Raw genomic sequence first — 21,723 nt, 5'->3', positions numbered from 1 at the left:
GCTGCACAGCTGAGAGCTCTGGGGAAGTGGCACAGGCTGTTTTGGTTTTTCAGCTCACCTGCTCCTACAGCAGACATTCACGCTGGAGCTGCAGTTCGTACTAAGAGCAGGAAAGGAGGCAAGAAAAAAATGGGAATTGCCCAGGAGATTGGCAGTAAGACAGGGTCTAAGCCCTGCAAGCCCGGGGTGAGATGAGCAGCAAAATGACTTTTGCTGGGGAGATGGCAAGGTAGAGAAGGAGGACAAACTTCTTCTGGACACCTCCTGAGCATCTTCTCCAGCTCTGATGCCCAGTCCCTGGGTAACCTGGGAAAGTAATTTAATTTATTTTTGCCCCTGTGATAATGTTTCTCCCTTTTACTCCAAAATAGCATCTAACCAGTGGTCAGGAGCCACCCTGGCCCAACAAGTACCCCAGCCGACTGATGTCTTGGGTGCATAAAAGCAGAGCGTTCCTGGTACCCACTGCCTCACAGCACAAGGAGGATAAATGCTCCTGGCCACCAACATATTTTTAGTCAAGAAGAGTAACTTCAGGGTGCAAAACTTTAGTTTGACCCTCACCTAAAATGCATGGAATTAAAGTCCCCTGTGTTTTAGAATGCATGTCATCAACCCCTTCTCTCATGCTCTAAGAATTACTTGTAATTGCAACCACCACCACAGTCAAGAGGTTCTTTGCAGAAGCAAATAAACACAGCCAGGATGAGCGAGGCTGGCAGAGCTGGGCTCCTGCCCTACACGGACACGGATGTTAATAACCATGAAATTACCCTTCCCATTAAAAAAGGAAGCCAAACTGCATGACTCCTGAAGCTGGTTTTCTGTATCTGTACGTTTTCTGCCATTCCATTAGGGCTGAGTTCCAGGCATTTATGATGTCCTTGTATCTCAGCAACACAATTATTTTGGAATTTATTTCTTTTAGAATAACTTCATTTTTTTTTTTTCTGGTGCCAAAGAAAGAGTGTCAGGGAAGGAGGCAGGTATAGGAAGCTACGTTTCTAATATAGTTGAGAAATTTAGAGCAAGTTTACAAGCAACCCCACAGCTGACAGTTAAAGTGCTTCTTGGGAAATTAAATCATACAGGACAGCATTGTTAATAGTTGGCCAGTTATTGATCTTCCAGAACCAATTTTTCCATTTTTCATGCAAAGATGATAACTGATTGTTAATAAAATTATTATCATGAAATCAACATAGTTTGCTTTGCTCAACAGACCCTGGTCAGAAAATGGAAGATTTTTCTATATTCCTCAGGCTTAATAACAATTAACTGTACAGAGAAAAGGAGAAAATAATTATCCTCTGCAGGGAGTTACCCTAGAATTATACGGCTGTGACAGACACCAAAATACCAGGCTAGTCACCCATCTCAGTGACTAACCCCAGGCAACTGTCATCACGCAAAACATGAGGGTGCTTTTTCTTGGTATCTGTGCAGGGCAAGAAGGGCACAGAGGGTTTAGCGACTCAGCCTAATTCTACGACATCTTTGTGACCCAACCCCCCCAATTAGGACCCCCCCGTGGAAAGCGGCAGATGGCGAAGGGAGACAAGCCCTGCTGCTGGCAGCGTCCTCTGACAGCACACACACAACCGTCACCCTCCTCCAAAACAACCCTAAGCAGGCAGGGAGGTTTTAGTATGTGCCTCTGTTTCTTCTCCTCATTCCTTCCCGGTCCTTCCAACCCTCGGAGATTTCCTGCAGAATCCATCCGTTCCTCCCCAGGTGGGATGCGGCTGGCACCACCACGCATTTCCAGCATCCTCGGGTGGAAAGTTCGATACAAAGAAACGCTTCCCGGGGCGCACCTTGCTCCTCACCGGCCTCACGCAACGGGAAACGCGGCGGTTTTGGAAGGGAAAGAGGTTTTGCCGACTCCAACCGACGCCAAAGCACGAACCTGCGGGCGCAGCGCCAGCCCATCGCTCCCAACCCCGGCTCAGACCCCATCGCTTCCTCCTTCCCCCTCCTCCCCCAGGGACACCATATTTTCACGCCACGGGTGATCCGGGCGCTGCTCGGGAGCCCCCGCCGGGGCCACCTTCAGCCCCCGGCCCGGCTCCGCCGCTCCTCCATCACCTCCTCCATCATCTCCTCCATCCCCCTTTCTCCCTGCGCCCAGCATCGCCGCGACCCCGGCTCGGCTTCGCGCTGCCGCCCGCGGTGGGGCCTGCAGCGCCCGCCGGGCCCGGGGCTCGGCCCCTTCCCCCGTCCCGGGGGCGCCGAGCCGGGATGCGGGGCGGCGCTGGGGGGGTGGGTGGGGGGGGTGTGTTTAGGGAAGAGAGGGGGATTTGCGCTATTTTTTTTTCCCCCGGCGCTTTGCAGCGGCCGCGGGGAGGCTGAACGCCGCAGGTAGCTCTAGGCATTGTGGGATACATCCCCGCACATCCCATCCCGGCCCGGCCGGGCCTCCCGCCCTCCCTCTGCCCCGGGGCGGCGGCACCTGCCCCGCCGCTGCCCCCTCCCCAGGCCCCGCTCAGCCCGCCCGGGGGACACCGGGCTCGGCGGCGGCGGGCGCAGCCCCGGGAGAGGGAGGGAGGGTGGGTGGAAGGGAGAGGGTGAAGCCGCGCATCCCCCGCGCCTCCCCCGCGCCCCCCCCCGCCCCGCTCACCTGGCGCTCCGCGGGGTGCGATGCTCCGCGCCGCGGGATGCTCCGCGCCGCCCGCACAAAGAGCAGGAAATGGCTGCAGCAAGTGCACTTCCGCGGCTCTCCGCCGGCCCCTCCGCACGGCGGCGGGGGGAGCCCCGGTCCCCGCCGCGGGAAGGGGCTGGAGCGGCGCGGGCGGCTCCTCCCCCGGGCAGCGCGGGCGATGCGCTGCGGGGCCGGGGGCCGCATCCCCCCCCCTCCCCCCCCGGTGGGGCCCTCCTGCCGCGGCCGCTCCGCCGGGGGAAGGTTGGGGTGGCGGCAGAGCGGTGCCCATGGGCCCCCCCGCGGGCAGGGGAAAGGCCACCAGCCCCCCCGGTGCACGGAGGGGACAGGGCCGGGGGCGGCTGCCGCAGCCCCCCGGAGGCCTGAAGCTGGGTGAGAACGTTTGGGTCCCTGAGAAGGCAGGAGCCGGCTGGGGATCCCCATCTCCCTGCTGCTGAGGCTGCAGGGTCTCGGGTGTTCAGCCTCTCTTCCCCTCAGAGGACCTGTACGCTCCTTGGGTTTTACCTGCCATTTTAACGCAAGCCCTCTTAATACATGTAAAGCCTTGGATCGCTGAGCGTGTTAGAGACCAAAACCAGAAGGCAATGCCTTTCCTCAGAGCTCCAAGCCTCTTCTGAGTCAGCACCGCATCCAAAAGATCTTTTTGGCATTTTTGGCATCTGGCATATTTCTTCAGGGACGTTTCCAGTCCTTCTGCTCATGCTTCTTTTTAAAGCTCCAATACAGCTCTTTAGATCTCCTGTGAAATCCAAACTGGACCTCTTACAGCTTTCAGAGGAACATAGCCTCATGGTGATGGATAGAAACCCTGTACGGGGCCTTCATTCATTTTTCTGCAGCCCTCCCAGCTTCTGATGCGGCTGTCTGTTTGTTGAAAGACGGTGGTGGATACCCAAGAACTGTTGAAAGTCTAGATACAGGTCTAGCTATATTTCCTTGTTGGCCCTGGCAGTGTCCCTTTCCTGAGCATCAGCCTACAAAAGCAGCAAGGCAGTCTGAGGAATTATCTTTGTTTTAATGGACAGGACCACACCTGAGAAAATCTGTTAATAGCATCTCTGGGAGTAGACTCTTCTTCCCCTTCATAGCATTTCTTCTATCTCACCTTTGACTGGAACATTTTGTAGCCATCATTCTTCTTTTTACTATTTATTACTTGTCAGAAAAATTCAGTAAGTGAGCACTGTTACTGCAGATCCAAAAGATTTAACGGCTAATATTGCTCTGAGGCCGTGGGTGAAACAAGGTCAGTTCAAGAAAACTGTGGCAGTAAAAACTGCTGTGGAGTATTTTTGCGCAGTTTAATCTGCTCCCATGATCAGCCAGGCTCAGGGTGATGGGAATTCCATGACTGTTATGGTATTGTTGTAATTTTCTTCTCTGTGTTGTCTTAGATGGTAGAATAATAAAACGAGCTTCTCTGCAGGCTGGGAAGAATGGCAGTGAGGGGCAGGCCCCATGCAGCTACAGATGCAGGAGTGTGTGCATCAGCGGGTTATGTGGGGGGGGAGAGATAACATCATGGCGGGGTGAGCTGAACAGAAGAATACACACCAATTTGAAGTGGTTGCCAAGTGAGATTTAGCAGAGCCATTCACCTGAACCCTGCCGTGCTGACAAGCGCAGCATTCAGAGAGGACAAAGCCAAACATCAGAGAGAAACATGTTCATTAAAAAATGTTTCAGGAAATTCTGGATTTTTTCAGGCCTGATTTTAAGGTAATTATCCACTGGAACAGGTACCAACAACCCCTGTTTCCCTGGGGTGACCAGCACATGCCCAGGAAAGAGTTTTTCATGGCTAATGCTGCTGCACTCACTTCAGCCACTGGTCTCCACTGAGGAGCATCAGCTGCTCTTTCTAGATGAGGTTACTGCTTGACTGCCTTTTCCTAGCTGGGATGCCAGCCTGGCTGTGCCAGCACCTGGCCGTCTCAGCAGCAGGTTGGGGACACGCTGGGACAGTGCTCCGGGCCTCAGCTCCGGCCAAATGTGTGACGTAGGCAGAGCCGTGCACCCACCACCTCCGGTAACCAGGTGGCAAAGGCAGGGACAAGCACATCCTCTCACCTCTCTGAAATACAGCCAAGCAGAGAGGGTCAAACTGGCAAAGGGGGAACGGTCTAAACACTCAGCACATTACAAATACTTTCCAAGGAGACAGGGAAGGGGTATTCAGAGAAGGGTTATTCATTCTGTGGCAGAAGACAGCTGATATTCTCACCTCTACATTGTGGGGAACGTACCTAGTTAAGCCAAATGAAGGGCACAGGCCTTAAAACTGCTGTGAGAAGACCATACCATAATACACTGTGTGTTACAGTGTATTAATATCAATTAATACCATGCAGTTATCGCAGTATGACACTGGCCTTTTCAGATTTGTGAAGTCCCCTGTAAATAATTGTGGGGAAACACCCTTTGGGAGCACTCAAATATTACTACCCCTATTTTATGAAGATTCAGAGAATTTAAAGCCACCACAAGGGATGTTTAGACCTAAAAATCATTGTGTCCATACAGTAAATTACACAATTTGTAGACATTCTGAATACTTTCTACCCCCATAAACCCAGCACATAATCTAACCCCAGAACATAGCCATAGTTCTGGGGAGCAGAGATATTTCAGAAAGCCAGAAGAAGCATGTTTCCTTCTTGGTGGGGAGGATTTGGAAGAACAGCAAGCTGTATGATTATAAGTGCATGAGGATGGTTTTTGAATTTTTGGTAACATATAGTGAAAGCCACAGTTGGGACTCATCAATTTTATTGTTTGTAAAAATACATATCACATACATATACTGCCAAAGAAAAGTGAACAATATTACTTTGTGCAACACTCTCTAGCTAATAAATATTACACTTACCCAAATATAAATATAATCTCAGAAACATTACCTAGCGGAGCAATATTGCTGCTACTTAATAGCAACCTCCTCAAGCTCGACAGACCCCTGGTTCCTCCAAGGATGGAGGGGGCAGCAAGAAGCCTAACTTTGTGAGCCTGCAGATGCCCCTGCCACAGAGTGTCTGTGCTCAGGGAGGAATTGTTTCAGAGTATCCTGTGGCTGTACAGATTGTCTAAGTGCAATGAAGAGAGGGAGAAAATAGGGTTATGGCCAGCTGTCCTCAAATTTAGCTGTAGATGTGCAGTTTAACATGGTTAGGGCTACGGAAAACTTCACTGGCTAAATGCCAAATTTAGCATCACCAGAATGTGACAACAGGCTAACCCAGACTAAAGGGTGAGAGGGACAAAGAGGAATTTAGCTTAAATTCACTGTAGGCAAAAATTCAAAATCTGTTTATAGATGCTCATATTCCACATAGTGGCTCAGACTACTGAGAGATTTTGGCAGCAATCCCGATTCGAAGGTAGCACTGTGATCCTGCATTCAGGATTGACAACCTCCAGTTTGAATATTAGGATTCTCCTTGCCTGGCAGAGTTGTTCTGCATGATATTTGTAGGAGTAAGCCAAATAAAATATTGTGGAATCAAAGCAAAGTGGGAAGATGTATAAAGCAGGAACTAATGCCTTGCCATGTTCGTATACCTGAAAAAATATTCTGGCTCCTAAAAGCTGCCCTAGCACCATGGATCTGAAGAATACCAAACATTAAGCCTCCCTCTATGAAGAAATAGTTTGATGCAGGATATGTAGATCATGGGATGACATTATTTCCTTGTTCCATTTCTGTTGGCAAACATATTTGAACCTGACTTCTGTAATGACAGGAGAGATTGCTGCTGGAAGTTTGCACTTCACAGTTTTCGTAAACTGCTGTCACGTAAGGTTTACTCACATTCTCACCTGCCCAAACAGAGAAGCATCAAAAATACGTACTGTACATATCATCTGTGAGTCCTCTTGACTTCTCTAGTTATTGTTAATGCTTAGCAGAAAGTCCTGATCTTATTTACAAATTCTGCAGGACACCAACACCAACACTTTTGGTTTTGAGGTCAGTTACATCAAAACAGTGTCTGTCTTGCGCTGAAAATATAGATTTTAATTGAAATACCATGAGATGGATATTGTTTATACCTTCTTCTGCTGTCACCACATAGTGTGGACCTCCTCATGGAGTAAGTACCCAGGCAGTCCATTCATATAGGACTTTTTTTTGATTGGTCCCTTTGTTCACAGAAGAGATGGAAAAGTCTTGTGATGATTCAGTTACTCTTTGAAGTATGAGAAAACTCTTCTCATTATCACTGCTGCACTGAGCACACGCTCTGCATGTTTTCTCCTCGTGGTTCTTCTGAGCCCTCAGGCTCCTTCCTTCCAAACACACCAGTTCAGGAGTAGGTTCCTGTACCTTTCACAGATAACCAGATCCTGGGATCCTGCCTTGTCCTGGACTGGAAACACATAGCACTCTGCACTGCTCAGTCCTCCATACTCTTTGCAAAAAAATTGGATGCAGATCATGTATTTATCTTATCATGTAGAAAGACTGAAGAAAAAAACAATACAGACTTTCAGCTTTGACTTCCTCCCTTCAAGAATGTCTCCGTTTGCATCAGAGTCCCATTTTCCCACTCACTATACAATGCAAAAGAGAATTTCAAGACTCTGCGACACGTAGCTTTGTCTCTTCCGTCCTTACAAACTCGCGTGCATACGCAGGCACCTCTTCAGTTTATCAGGTACCAGAATCCTGTTTCTGTTATGCCACAGTTTCAGAGAAAATCATGCAGAGGGAGAACGAATCCACCTTGAAATATCAGCATCAGAAATGCAGTCACTAAATCCAGCCTGTTCCTGTGTGTCCCAGGCTTATTCCTGTTCAGAGCTTTCAGGTCCAGCCCACTCTGAATTAGAGAGCCATGGAAATGTCTAAACATTCCTCCTCAGTTAAAGACAGCATTTTTTTCCCCAGGGAAGACCTTCATTTGGGAGTTCACAGAACTGGAATAGCAATGTCAGATCTCTTAGTTTTGAGGCTGTATCTTCAGGAGAAATACACTTGCTGGATTGTGTGGTTCAGGACTCTGCTCAGTTGCTGCTTCTGCTTGTAAGATGCAAATCACATTCTTGGCCAAACCAAAGCCTGTGACTTGTCTAGGCTCTGGAAGACCTGGGGGTATCTTGTCTGGAAGTACCAGCCTCTGCCCTCTCCTTCTCCCCGGGCATATGGCAAGTGTCTATGGTGAGAGGATTCCTGTTAATGCTTTGTGTGGGGAAAATCCAGCCATCTGCCCTCTCAGGACTCTCTTAGCTTCACTTAGCAGCCGGTGCCATGATTACAGATCAAACTCAGAGATTTCACTCAGCTGATACAGCAGAACAGAAAAGGATGGCCTGTCATCTTTCCTCTGAGCAGGGGAGAGAAGAAAGAGGGAGAACATTAATGTTAGCTTGAGAGGAATGGCATGGTTAGGAAGGAAAACCTTGTGAAGAAACTGAGTATTAACAAAAATACAATCTATTGTTATAGAGAAAATGCCAACGGAAGAATGAACTTCCTTCTGTACAAGGTTTCTTTTCTACTAGCAGTGAATTTTGCCTACTGTACACTAAGTACCTTTTAACAGGTTGACTGTCATTTTTACCATTACTCTTAAAACTCAGCCCCACAGATCCGCAGCTTTCTTAGGAAGCAAACTGTTGAATTAACTTCAGTTAGGTGCACTACGTAGGCTTCTCAGTGAAGTCAACACACTATAGAAACAGCAGCTTAAATAAAAGGCAAAGAGCCTAGAGTTTGCTTGCTAGCACAGATGAAAGCTACAGTGTTTCGCTTCCAGGATTTTATCTTGTGTTAGCATGTAAAGGGTATTCCTCTCTCTCTTCCTAAAAGCCAAGGGGAAGAGAGCTCTTGTCTTCGGGAACTAGTGCTCTCCCATTACGATACTAACCATCCTCCAGCAGTGGCTCATGACCTCATAAATCGCCTTGGAGGCCAGCTTGGGTTTGTAAAGCCGAAATCCTGCATTGATTTCTTCCACCACTTCGCCATTGGTGCGATTCTCGTAGGGGATTTTGCCTTCACTGAAGACCTCCCACATCAGCACTCCTAAAGCAAACAAATGAGAAAAATAAAAAAGAAGCAAATAAAATCCTCAGCAGGCCCACAGCCACCTTCCACCTGTTCTCAACATTGCTCTGTTACTTGGAAAAGCATTTTCACTCAGATTCTCAGTACACATCTGAAAAATCAGGCCTTAACACATCTGTACAGTTTGAGGATGCCAGCTAGGATCTCTGCTGGGCACTGCACTGTGTGGAAGGACTGGTTTAGTCACTGCACGTTTGACTTCTCTGCATCCTACTTCATGATAGTCTAGCATGACAGAGATGTCTTTCCCCATGAGTCAGATGAAGTCTAAGTGTGTTACATGTCAGAAAGCAGAGCTGTGTTGTATGTCTTCTCCCAAACTGTGAAGAAGAGGGAATGCTTGTGCACGTACTCCATCCAGATGTGCAATCTGGGAAAGAAAACTCGCTTTTTGTCACTGATTCAGTTTCTCTATTTTTGCTTCCAGTTAATCACATACAACAGGCATGTCACTGGTGTTCCTGCCTGCAGTGTGTCCTGCACCAGAATCTGCTTGTATTTTGGTGAGACTCAGGAGCAAGAAAGCAATATGAACAGCTCCATTCTTGTTAGTCAGCTTAGCCTCAGTACTGGGATCTCCTTGCCTGCAAAATGTCCCAGGTGGTGTGATTCACTGGGATGAATTCACATGCAATGACAGTGGAATTTCAGAAGATTGCGGCACATTTTTCCTCTTTTCTTAAACAGTCAAATGTTTTCCTATGATTACTGTTTAGAGCAGTACAGAAACTTGTGCTTCTCTAGTGTGGTGGAAGAGAGACAGGCAAAGACAAAAAGACTGTGGAATACATTGCGGTTGGCCAGCAGATCAGAGAGACTCTGCAGATGAAGTGAATAGAAGGCATCTGTGTTTGTTTTCTTAGGTTTAATTTCTTTGATCATCCAATATGACTAACTTGGTAAACTGTGTTCACATTGTATTAGAAAATGGAGACAGACAGATAGATTGATCTGAAATAAAGTTGTGTAACTCCACAGTCAACTTTGCTAAATAATGCCTGCTTTCCAGCTTTGAATTCTTCAAATAGGAAGATGCATAGAGATTGCAGCTTCTCACCAATGATATTGGCTTTACTGAAAAATAAGCAAAGCAGTTGTACTCCCCCAGCGTACAGATGCCTGCACTGGGAATTTCTCACACTCATTTTGTTCTCCTGGGCACAGCAGGATTTCAGGCCTGGCAGAAGAGATGAATGGGCTACAGAGTAGCGGAGCAGAAAGCTTCCCACAGTCATGAGACCATGACATGACAGAGGAATCCTCTTATGCAAACCCCACTGGATGGGAGATAGCAAGTCTGACAGATGTACAACACTGCTGTGTGCACATTTCACAAAGAAGGACTGACCAATGCAAACAAAGCTCACCGGTATTTCATTCAGCCCTGAAACTGGAGTGAGCCAACTTCACCAGGCTTGGCTTGACTGTAAATCAAACTGAGGCCTCTGTTTGGAAGCATCTGGATCTCAGTGTACAGGCCAGTTTCCAAGTTGTGAAGCAGAACATTCTTACCAAAGTAGCATCTCTCCCCATATGCAGGTGTCAGAGAGAGCTCCACTGGTAAATATTGTCCCTTGTTACTATGCGGTGAGTGCTGACAGCCTCCTCCATGTGCCAGGGGACACGGAAATAGGAATGGTGGGGATAGGAAGCATCTCCAGGTTGGGTTTGCGAAAGCAGTTGTGTGGGTCTGAGCATCCAGCTCCCACTGTGCTGCTCATAACCCACCACAGGAATGCACAACTCCAACCACAGCAGAAGACAGTAAAGCAGAAGCACAGAATCCACAAGCACAGACTAGCAAAGGTTATAATCCTGCATTATTTACTGCTGGGCACAGAGCTGAGTGGCACCCCATTGACTGTGTGCTGTGCACAGCACACTGCACCGATTCATTCTGCAGTACTGTGATTTGCATGCTAGCTGGAGATGAGCCAGATACATTAGTGTGCCAGATCGACAGGCCAGGGGATAGCCTTTGTTATCTCTAGCGCCGATGACTTTGGGGAAAAAAATATACAACAGTTTTCTTATCTATGAGGGTCCAGAAGGGAGTCCAGAGAACAGATGCAAATCATAAAACAATGCACTGGGGAGCAGGAAATGAGGTGAGCAAATGTGAGCAGTGAAATAATATTTTCAGATTGGCATAAAGCAAATGGCGTCAGCAGAGCAAACTTGGAAAGGCAGAGGGTTTGAGTGAAGCATCAGTGCCCAGGACTGACGTGCAGAGATGGAGTACCTAAATGTCTTTCCTTTCCTTATATAATCTTGTCAGTGACTCTCCAACCCTTTCTTGGACAATCCTACTATATCAGCATGAAATGGTGTTCATTATTTGGTATTATATAGCATTGTACAGGTATAATATGGTAAATTGGCAGTATTTGCAGTGTTCCAAAGTATGTAGGTAGTTTACTATTCTTCCCTTCTTTCACCTAAATGATTTAGGCTTGCTTTCCTAAGCCATTATTCAGGCAAAACACCCTTGGAGCCCAGAGGGTGTAGTGTTTAGGAGAGTTTACTTTAGGAGTGAGCCCCTAGGTTTTGTGAGCTGGTGTTTGTTGACTTTTTTCCATTCTGACAAGAGGTTCTTACCAAATGACCAAACGTCAGATTTGGTGCTATAGTTGCTGTAGGAGAAAACCTCTGGAGCAGACCACTTGACTGGAAACTTGGTACCTGTGGAGCTGGTATACTGATCGTCAAGGACAATCCTGCAAAAGCAAAAGAAGGGAGTGTGCTGAGCAGTCCCCCCAACCCATGACAGCCCCACAGGGAGTGTGCACAGCCTCAGCAGCATTACCTCGACATCCCGAAGTCAGACACTTTGACCACGTGGGATTCCCCCACCAGGCAGTTCCTAGCGGCCTGCAAGAAAAGAAGATGCAGAGGCAGAAGGTCAGAGCTGAAAGACTATCACAGCCACTCAGTTGCAGAGCAGATAGTGCTTAAAAAAAGGAGAATCAAAGCAACACCAAACCATACAAAGAGGGCAAAAACTCGAGGTCCTTGTGCTTTCTGTACATTGTACAGCCAGCATGTTCCTGTTGCCAAGAAAGCTGTTCAACCATTAGTCTGACTTGCAGGCCCTTGTTGCCCAGAAAGGGCAGAGAAAGACCCTAAAATATCCACAGCTACTCACAGTCCTTGCTCCCCTAACAAAACAGTAGCACTGACTGATGCAGCTTGATTGAACACCACATAATTGAAAGTATTTTATCAGCAATGCATATGTTAGAACAGGTCTTTTTTGGCATCTTCACTGATTTTAGACATGAAGTCAGTATTCAGGAACTGTGGGAGCTGGGCTCTTGGGGAGCAAAAGAGTCCACTCAGAAAAAGAGACAAACGTTATGTCCTCTTTTCTTCTCTCCCAAACACAATCAAGGGAAATAGATTAATCAGCACTCCAGGGGATGTTTTTTTCCCTAAAGTATTGATGCTGCTTCTGCACTGAGGGGAGATACTGGATCCCCTGTCAACAAATAGGCAGGAGGAGTATGAAAGCTGAAATTAAGAAGGGAGAAAGCACAGGGAAACGCCCAGCTGCAGCACAGAAAAAGTCTATGTGGGACCAACACACCAGGTCTCTGTGGATGACAGAGTTTTGTTCCAGATAAGCCATTCCTTCGCACACATCTTGGCACATCCCCAGCAGGGTTTCCTTTGAAAAACTGCCCCGCTGGCTCCTGAGATAGTCGGACAAGCAGCCATTCTCCATGAACTCAAACACCAGGCATATGGGAGTGTTCTCAAAGCACACGCCATAAAGCTGGACTAGCTTGGGGTGAGACAGCTTCCTGTGGGATAGGGAGGGAAGGTGGAAAAGAGGCTGAAACAGGCTCAGTGCCTTCTGTCCTTACAGCAGGTGTGTTATACATGATTGCCTATGTCACCCTGCTTCACCTCTCTCTGCAAAGGCAAACTATGAAAGCAAAAAGAAGAAAATGTGTAGACCAAGTCTAATGTCAAGTAGCACTAAGTATCATCCCATTTTAATGGTAATGGTCACCAAAAGACTCTTCTGCATGGAAAACCATCCAATTAAACTAAAATAAAATCCACTTCTGTCTATTTTGAAGGGAGGGAAATGTAAAAAATTCAAAGTCAATAAAACCAAAGAGAAATATTTTCAGCTGTGCAAAGTAAAAAATTTTTCAGGCCAGGTTTTTCCGTAAAACTTCCCTCAAATTTTAAGAGATTTCTCCATCTAATTATTTTTGACAAGAGCCACTTTGCTCTCCAAAACACACCAGCAATTAAGCCTGCCTTCCAGAACAGCGGAGATCTGGAAGACCGTTCTGGATATTAATAGAAGCACAGTAATTCACCTACACTTTGAATTGCCATCCTTTGTAACCACCAGAGCTCACTGGTCTCTCTACATACTATTTAGATACATGGTATATAACCCAGGTTTAGATTCCCCATTCATATTCCTGAACATTATCACAACACTTTGGTTCAGTATTATGAATCCTACAGGGTCTGATTTTCTTGGTCAATCTACTACTTACATCAAGACTTTAGCTTCCTCAATGAAATCCTCTTCAGACATTGCTCCTTCACGAATGGTCTTTATGGCTACTTTTGTCTTCTCCAGCAAGTAGCCAAGGTAGACCACACCAAACTGACCACTGCCAATTTCCTGTACACGGGTGAGCTCAGAGGGGTTAATGACCAATTTTCCTGTTGATTGTAAGGGAGAAAGAGTAATGATCTAGCAGTAAAATGTCAAACAAAAAGTTTTTGTGGCTTAAACATTGAAACATGACTCAAAATGAGACTTTCTGGCTCTCCCTTAAATTGTCTATGTGACCTTTGGTAGCTCGTTTGACTAGTCCATGCTGCAGGTCATGTTCAAGAGTAGGAACAACATTCCCTTTCTTTCCTCATTTGTCTTGTCTATCCAGTTCTTCAGGGAGGATTGTTTCTACCATAGATATGTGTACTACTGAGCACAACATGGTTTTGAGTTTTTTTGATGTCTCCAAGAGTTACAGTAAAGATGATACCAGCAAAATTCTGTAGACAACAATACACAGATGGAGGCATCTTTCAGGAGGGACTCAGATTTCATCAAGTTATGCTATGCTCCTACTCCCATCATCCTGGTTCAGCATTCATTTCAGTATTTAATGTTGACTTCACTGAGACCCTGGGGTTCTCATCACCTCCCTCAAGGCACTGCACGATCAGTTCATTCAGTTATCAATGGTAATGACAAAGATAATAATCTAGAGAATAGTGCAGTGTAAAGATCTGAAGAAAGCTGTTTATTCTGGTGATAGTCACATGAATATTCATCAATATCCATGGGGATATTCAGGATCATCCAGCTAACCAGTGAGCAGTGTGATTCCCATATAGTCATGAGAGTACCATACCGTAGCTCAGCCCTGCAGTGATTGGGGCCTTTTTTCTCCAAGAAGAGACTGCATACCGCAAACGAGTGACAAGACCTGAATAACAGAGGAAAACGTGGGTTCTAGTTATTGTCACAGTCATGGAATGTGTGGCTGTCACTACCTCAGAAGGCAGGCTGGATACTGGAAGCAGATTTATTGTACTGAGTTCTTAGCTCCACTTGAGGGCAGCTGAACCTCTATTCAGATTGTGATTTCCTGCCTGCTAGAAGGAAGCCAATTCTGACCAGTTTCAACTTATTTCTTGTTTTTACTCAGTCAGCAAATGTGAGCTGTCAGTCTCTATTAACTTGGATGAAATTATAAATGATACCTTTTATTTGTAGGGTATTTTTGAAGCCCAGGGTTTCCCTTGGTATTCCTGGACTGTAGGAATGGGAGTCTTTGGTGACTTCCATGTCTGGCTATGGATCCTGGCCATGTCCCTAACTTTATGTCAAATCAAGGCCCAGGGATATATCACCTCCTGGGCAAGAAGGCCCTGCAGCGTCATTCAAACAGGTAGCTTGGTCTGGCAGTGGTGACGCACCCCCATGGGCTCCCAGGAATGAAAGAGCTCTCTATAGTATGTCATCACGACATCTGTGTTGGTCATAGTGAGCCTTAGAAGGACAGCCAGAATGAAGATGTATTTCTGGAAGCTGGTCTGAGATAGTAATTTTCCTGCCATCCAAGTGCCAGGGTAAGTGGAAGAAAAGGTGATGTCATTTAACATTTCATTGTAAGGACAGAGGGCTTGGGAACCTTCCTTCATTCAAAACAGTCATCTGTCAGCATGGTAAACCAGTAGCTTCCCCTGGTCAGCATCAGCCTTCACTCACCTGCTGCATTGTGCTGGTGATAGTTGATAAGTTCAGGGATGCAATCAAACACATGCTTTTCTGCCAAGTAATATCGCTTGGGAAAGTCAGTTGTCTCATTGATGTGATAATGCTTTATAACAGGATTGTTATCCGTGCTGAAAAAGAGTATGTTTTCTTTGATGAAAACTAGGTTGCAGAAAAAAGACAGGAATTTGGGCTATAAATGAAGAGGAACAAACGAGCAAAGGGTAGAGCCTTCCCTATGCAGAAAGAATGGGAGAGGAGCAAGGAGTGAGCTGCAATTGGTAACAAAAGCTGTATACTTGTATGTTCTCCCTCTCACTCATAGATGGTCTCATCTCTAGAAAGGCTGAGGTTTCCTGATATGAGCAGGTTGAGTACTAGGTTTCTCTGCCTCTTCTTTCTGAAACAAAACTTTCTGCCCCATCATTGAAACCCTTTCACTAGTCTTGTATTACCCACCTCTGATGAGTCCAGCATGTAGTCCATGTTGATCCTAGTGACGCTTCAGCTGGGGGGACAATTTCATCAAAATTACAACCCCAGTGATGTCTAAGGGACTATTTATAGGCATATATTTAGACGCAGGGAGAACTGGAGCCTTTAATACACTTTGCAAATGGCAGCTAACTCTTCTGCCTTTTTTGGAAGTGTTTTCCTCTATGATTTTCATGAGCCTTCTGCTCTCTCTTTATAATGCCAAAACAACTACAGAGATTACACTCTCATAGAAGCCATTTCATTGATGTAATTGATGCAAAAAGCTGCTGAGCTCGGCTGTACCTTAATGCTTTGGTGAAAACAGAGACTGTGTACATGCCAGGCTGCCTCGAATCTCTCACCATGAAGGCACCTTCCCTACCCTGTAACAGGAGCAAAGAAGAGAAAACTGGTTAGAGACATAATGGAAAAAGAGAAGTGAGCTGGGGTCAAAGCTCTGCTCATTTAAGCCCTGTCTGTTGTCAGTCACAAGGATGTGCTAAACACATATGAAAAAAAAGAGCCATCAGCCAACTGACAGAGCTTGGTCTGTTCCATGCACAGCTCTGATGGCTGCCCCAGGCGTGCAGGTACACCCAGCTGGTCTCTCTTGGGTGCTATGTATTTTTAGCTCAGTTTCCTGAGGAAATGAGACTTATGTGCTCGTACTGAGTATGTGTGGGCGTGGGTACATGAGTTGTGTGTCACTGTCCCTCCAAGCCTTTCCTCTAGAAATTCTGAACCCAATGATTGCTTTCAACCCTGACAGAATACTAGTGATATCAATTTCTAACAAGTTCAATGAAATGGGCAACCAGTTGGAAAGGCAAACCCCTTTGAATGCCCTCCATTGAGAGCAGCTACAGAACAAGACTACAATTTATTCAACACCAGAGACTCCGTATGGGACTGTATGAAAGATAATTTACCAACGAACTACAGATGGGAAAATCTTGACCCCAGTCATCCAGTAGCTAAACATAAATGCGTAGAAAAGCAGGCTTCCTCCACTCTGGCACTCACAGAACAATTTTATTTTCTAATTTTTCACTGTAATTGTTTTCTATTCATCTGCATGATAAAATGTATCATAGGCCATGATCCTTCAGGGCCAGGCACTAATGGATCAGATGGCAGATGAGAAGATTTAACATCACAGTCTGGATATAATGTGCTGACCTATATATTGATAATAAAAACCGCATTTTTCTTCTGTTTGTAGATAAAGATGCTTTTCATCTGGCATCCCAAGTGCCTGATTATTTCATTCCCTCCTTTGCTTTACATGGTAGATTTCCTCCATTTTATATGTCCACTATCCACCCACAACACTTGGTGCAAACCCTAATCCACCAAGTGCACGCTGCCTTAGCCTCCTTCCCACCTTCCCAGCAGACTGATTCAGCTCCAGGCGAAACCAGAGGCTGAGACTGCTACTGCCTTCCCTGCGTAGGAACTGCTGACTTTCAGTGTGCAGCTCCGCCCAGGTAGGACCAGGCCACTGAGCTATAAACCTTCCAGGGTCGTCTCTTCAATGTGTGTCTGCACAACACCTACCATATGTGCACCATACAATAATTAGCACAGGGAAGTTCTAAAAAGGGTCTCCAGATGCTGCTGTAGAAGCATCTATATCATGCACAGTGAGGGCTTTAGGACTCATCTCCCTGGCAGAGTGGGGTTGCTTGCACAGGTAGGCCAGTATTGGAGACAGTATCCTGCCTGAGTTACCTTAAGCACTGTTCTTGCCCTTCCATCTCACTTGACAGCAAGCCTGGCCAAAGACTGCTCACAAGCTTGGCCACATTTTTGAGGGAGCTGTGGGGGCTGCAAGGTTTTGAACCAGAAGGCTCTGCAGCCACATGGTGGTAGATGACACAGAAGAGTTGCGTCGGAGGGACCAAAAGGAAAAATAAGATCACTAAACTGTGCGTGGACACATCCCGTAGGAGTTTATAGGAACTAAAAGAATTTTTAAAACTGTACAAAAATGCTTTTATTTCCATAAAACACTACCATTCTAAGAAACAACACTTTATTTGGGTCTCCTGTTTATGTAAGAGCTGATTTAAAAACTAAGGTTGTGTTTGTGTGGAAAATTTGAACAAGAAGTGTATTCTTTTTATTTTCACTACAGTCTTCACTGGAAAAGTCTGTCTCAACTGAAAAATTAAAGATGCATGCTCACATTCATACACACACAGAGACAAAACTAAAAAAAAAAACCACCACCCAAACCCATACTCTTGGCTTTCACCCAAAATATTTCAGCACAAGATTGGTTAGATTTCCAGAGAACTACAATACTGGCATCCGCAGGCCTCCTGCAGAGACAGAAAGGATAAGCTAAAATCACAGTTTTCAGTCGATATAGTGTTTTCCATCAGCCCCAGTTATTATGTGTTTGACTGAGGCAGAGGCAGGATGGCACAGCTCTGCTCACACTCAGCTGCTGTGGAGGTAAGGGGGGGTTGCTAGTGGCCCTTTATCTTGCATCGCACACTAAGAGCCGCCAAGGACACCAACACAGCAGGAACCCATGGCTGAGCTCTCTCTTACACAAAGCAGCCCTCTCAGGCTTCTCCTCATTTGTCATTAATTAATTATTATTGCCCATCCACCCCGCACGTAACACTGGTTTACCTCATCCTTGAGGAGTGTTTCTGCTTTGCTTCTGCTGATGTTCTTATTGTACCATCTGAAAACATCAAAAAATGCCAAGTCAGCATTTCTCCTGAAAAGCCTCTGAATTGAGAGTCCCCAGTGCTAGCAATGACACATTGTGTGGGGTAGGGACATTTGAGGCTTGTAGCTTCTAAAACAAACCCAGGGCACTTAGTGACACAAGAAAAACATAGGCACAACTTACTCATATATTTGCAGATTCTCAGGTGATTTTTCCGCCAGGTAGCTACTTGGCACGTAGCCTTCATGCCTGTTAAAATGCAACACAGCGTGAGTGCACTAGACAGACAGGATTTTTTCTGCATCTGTGGGAGCCAGCCCTGAAAGATTTGCCTACTCTTTGCATGATAGAAATGCTGGTTGTTACGTATTTAGTAGGGTTACTGGAGAAGGAAGCACCTGATTGAACCTCTAAACTTGGAGAGATTCAGAATTTTTTTCCCCACATGCATGACCACGCATATCAGCCTGAGCTAAGGGCTATTCATCTTTTTTTAAATTAACTTTCAGATCCTTTTTCTTCATCTGCCTGAATACAAGCAACATCAAAGGGAAGAAAGTTACCATAAATAATCTTCCATCACTCTTTTCCTCTATATCAGAGGACGCTTCACAAAAGTTGTACTAGAGGCCAGACTATATGTTAATGGAAGAACAAACTGGAGTTACAAAGGATTTGTAAATTGGCTGTTGAAAAGAGACTTACCCATTCTTATCTTGAATCAGCCACCAATGTTCCTCAGAGCTGTCAATCACATAATATTCCTCATTATATTGTAATGTCAGCTCCTGCGGATTCTGGGCTTCATAGTCATATATGGCCATGACTACGGCGTCCTTTGGGTCTAGCAACAATTTCTGCACAAATCAGGCAAAAGGCTCATCATATTCATATTCAGAAAAACCCATGCCATGCTCTCTAAACCGATGTTTCTCTGGCAGCACTGTCTTGTGGGTTCAAAAGCCTCAAAGCTAGGAAAGCACCCCAGGGTGTCTAGTGGGGTATGGTGGCAACATGAGAATTTTCAGCACTTTCAAACAGTGAATTTCATATCAAAATTTTAGTTACATAGAAAACAGTTATCTACTCCTTCTTAGGGCAGAACGACCTCTGTCTGTTCTATCATTCACAGATGTTTCCCAAACTCCTCTTAAAAGCCTCCAGTGATAAAATCTCCATGGCCTCCCTAGAGGGACTGTCCCAATGCCCTGCTGCCTCTGGTAAGGCGTCCAGCTCTAACAACCACCCTGATTCTTCCTTCTTATTAAATTAGCCAATGACATTTTGTTTCATCCACAAGTGGGTTTGGAAAATCATTTCTTTGTTCCTCTTCACAGCAGCTTTTCTCATATCCTCCTACTTCCCCAGTTTCCCTTTCTATAGATTGAAAAAAAATACAGCTGAAGCTTCACTCACCATTAGAAAGCTATTTGTGAAACCAAGCTGTCTTTACAGGACTGAACCTAACTCTAGTGGGATGCTGCTGATTTATAGCTTATGAAAAAACATGGAAAAGGTAATAGAAAAGCCCAGGGAATGTTATCACAGGTGATATTCTAGGTCACTTCACTGTGGTGAACTTTTATGAGGATATATTCACCACTGCTAGTTAAATACACAGGACACTAAGGACAGCTTAGTGTGCCTCACTGCACTCACCCAGTTATCTTCAGGAGTGGGAGGAAGAGGCTTCTTTGAGGCTGAAATGAAATCAAGAAAACTAATTTGAAGCAGATCTGGACAAAACCGGGGGAGAAACTATCAAGGGAATGAATTAATAAAGATGATACAAAAGCAGTGAATAGCAAGCCTTGGTCTTTTAGAGTAAGACATGCCAACAGCCTGCACCTACACAGTGACTCTCAGCCACACAGCATAGGTCTGAAACTGGTGTACTTAAGGAATCACCCAGATACAAAGTAAAAATGTCTTGGGTGAAGAATGATCAAATACGCTTTTTCAGGAGACAGAGTAAAGATTACACTTGGCCATTGAAACCACAGAGGAAATACAGTTAGGCCAAAATAGGACATATAGGGTTGAATGCATATATCTCAAGAAAGTTCTTATTATGGCTTATTGACTGACCACAGCTGAGCGAGTTCTTAGTTCTCCATCTCATTCCAAAGACAGCACCAAACATCACACAGAGGAAAATATTCATTCAAAACAAAGAATGCCATGTACAGTGACAGACAAGCCAGAATAAGGAATATCCCAAGGAGCCAGCAACAAGTCTCTTGATAGAAATGTAACATGATTTTTTTTGATGTTCTGTATGAGACAGATTTGATTCTTTACTTTTACTAGCAATAAATATTTTCAAGGTCAGGATGGTCTTAACAAATCCCATACCGTTTTTGGTGGGGTCATACTCCACGCAGCCAGGTGCCATCTTCTCTGTCTGAGCACAGCATCTCCACTTGCCATCTATCCAAAAATCTGGATGACACTTTGAAACCAGGCTGTTGTTGTTTCTGATTTCTGGAAAATGTTAGGGGAAGAAAAAGGAGGGAGAAAATGAATTTATTTGCATTCACATCAGCTCTGAAAGACGTCTAGAACTGAATGGAAATAATCTGCACCTTAAAGAAGCTTCTTATTCTTGTCAAACCAAACTTTGGTGAATATTACCAGCCTTTTCCATTAATGTTTTCTTTTCTCCCAAAAGCAGTGAATGCCACCACTCATGTGGAGGAATAGCCTTTGTGCTGGCGATGGAGCCCATACCTCTCTACTGAGGGAGAACAGAATCCTACCAAAGGGACTCTCTCTTTAAACTGATAAACACCAAAACCACAGAAGGAAGGTCTCATAAAGAGAAAGAAAATCTGGCAGGCCATATACTGATGGTTCTGGTGAAAGACTACAGCTCTACAGTATGTATACACGTAGGACATGGACACTTGCTGCTTTGGCTTGGTGTTCAGAAGAAACTGTACAAGCTGGCCTTCACCAGCACTAAACATTTTTTGCACATGTAAATACCGGCCTTGAATGTCTGCATGAGTGATTCAAGGTCCTTCTTTTTGAAGCTAGGCTATCTGTAATAATAATTTTCCTAAAAAGAACAAAACATTTCTGCTGGCCTGTTTCAAGAGACTATTCAAATTGTTGAAGGGAGGGGACAGTCTCAAAATGTTGAATGACAAGAGGTGATAAAGTAGAAACTTGGAGCAGGCGCACTCCAGAAGGGGAATAACTGGCTGCAAGAGTGAGGGCATGAATTTAGTAATATCTCCATCAGGCACAATGTTTTCAGAGTGAACAATACAGCAGTTTGTGTTATAAATCAGAAAAAAGCTATGATGGAAGCCTGATGCAATTCTCATGTAACTAAGTAACACCTTCCTTATGTCAAGTATTATGCCCTGTTTCTGCCTGCAGTGGTTAGTTATTGTTTCTTCACTTCAGAATCATTGCAGCGAACCACAGCACAATTCAGGAGGTGAACAGGAAATGAAAGCTACCCACAAAAATGTTTCTTAATAATCATGATTCTTTAAGAAGGTTGTCTTCTAAACAAAAAGTCTATTAATAAGAGCCGAAAAAAAAAATCTTCTACACAGAAAAGATGA

The 21,723-nt window shown here is 45.3% G+C and overlaps 2 protein-coding genes across 3 annotated transcripts in view; both read right to left on the bottom strand.

Annotated features, from left to right (window-relative positions):
• CYFIP2 (cytoplasmic FMR1 interacting protein 2) overlaps window positions 1-2,844 on the bottom strand; it is a 56,190-nt gene extending 53,346 nt beyond the window's left edge. For both annotated transcript variants that reach the window (XM_074838136.1, XM_074838140.1), the window contains exon 1: window positions 2,621-2,844. The gene's annotated coding sequence lies outside the window, so the exon portion shown is untranslated. The remainder of the gene's footprint in view (window positions 1-2,620) is intronic.
• Window positions 2,845-5,411: 2,567 nt separating this feature from the next.
• The window catches only part of ITK (IL2 inducible T cell kinase), a 34,268-nt gene continuing 17,956 nt past the window's right edge, over window positions 5,412-21,723 (bottom strand). The window contains exons 4-17 of the mRNA XM_074838689.1: window positions 20,501-20,629; window positions 19,805-19,845; window positions 18,851-19,002; window positions 18,329-18,394; window positions 18,103-18,157; window positions 15,763-15,842; window positions 14,977-15,113; window positions 14,117-14,191; window positions 13,247-13,418; window positions 12,313-12,529; window positions 11,533-11,597; window positions 11,325-11,443; window positions 8,527-8,684; window positions 5,412-7,983 (exon numbers count right to left, since the gene is read on the bottom strand). Coding sequence (XP_074694790.1) covers window positions 7,912-7,983; window positions 8,527-8,684; window positions 11,325-11,443; window positions 11,533-11,597; window positions 12,313-12,529; window positions 13,247-13,418; window positions 14,117-14,191; window positions 14,977-15,113; window positions 15,763-15,842; window positions 18,103-18,157; window positions 18,329-18,394; window positions 18,851-19,002; window positions 19,805-19,845; window positions 20,501-20,629 — 1,538 coding nt within the window. The 3' untranslated portion in view covers window positions 5,412-7,911. The remainder of the gene's footprint in view (window positions 7,984-8,526; window positions 8,685-11,324; window positions 11,444-11,532; window positions 11,598-12,312; window positions 12,530-13,246; window positions 13,419-14,116; window positions 14,192-14,976; window positions 15,114-15,762; window positions 15,843-18,102; window positions 18,158-18,328; window positions 18,395-18,850; window positions 19,003-19,804; window positions 19,846-20,500; window positions 20,630-21,723) is intronic.

Source organism: Strix aluco, chromosome 13 (assembly GCF_031877795.1).
Source record: "Strix aluco isolate bStrAlu1 chromosome 13, bStrAlu1.hap1, whole genome shotgun sequence".
Lineage (NCBI taxonomy): Eukaryota > Metazoa > Chordata > Aves > Strigiformes > Strigidae > Strix > Strix aluco.
Note: the sequence above shows the minus strand (reverse complement) of the source record. Positions and strands in the feature narration are given on the sequence as shown.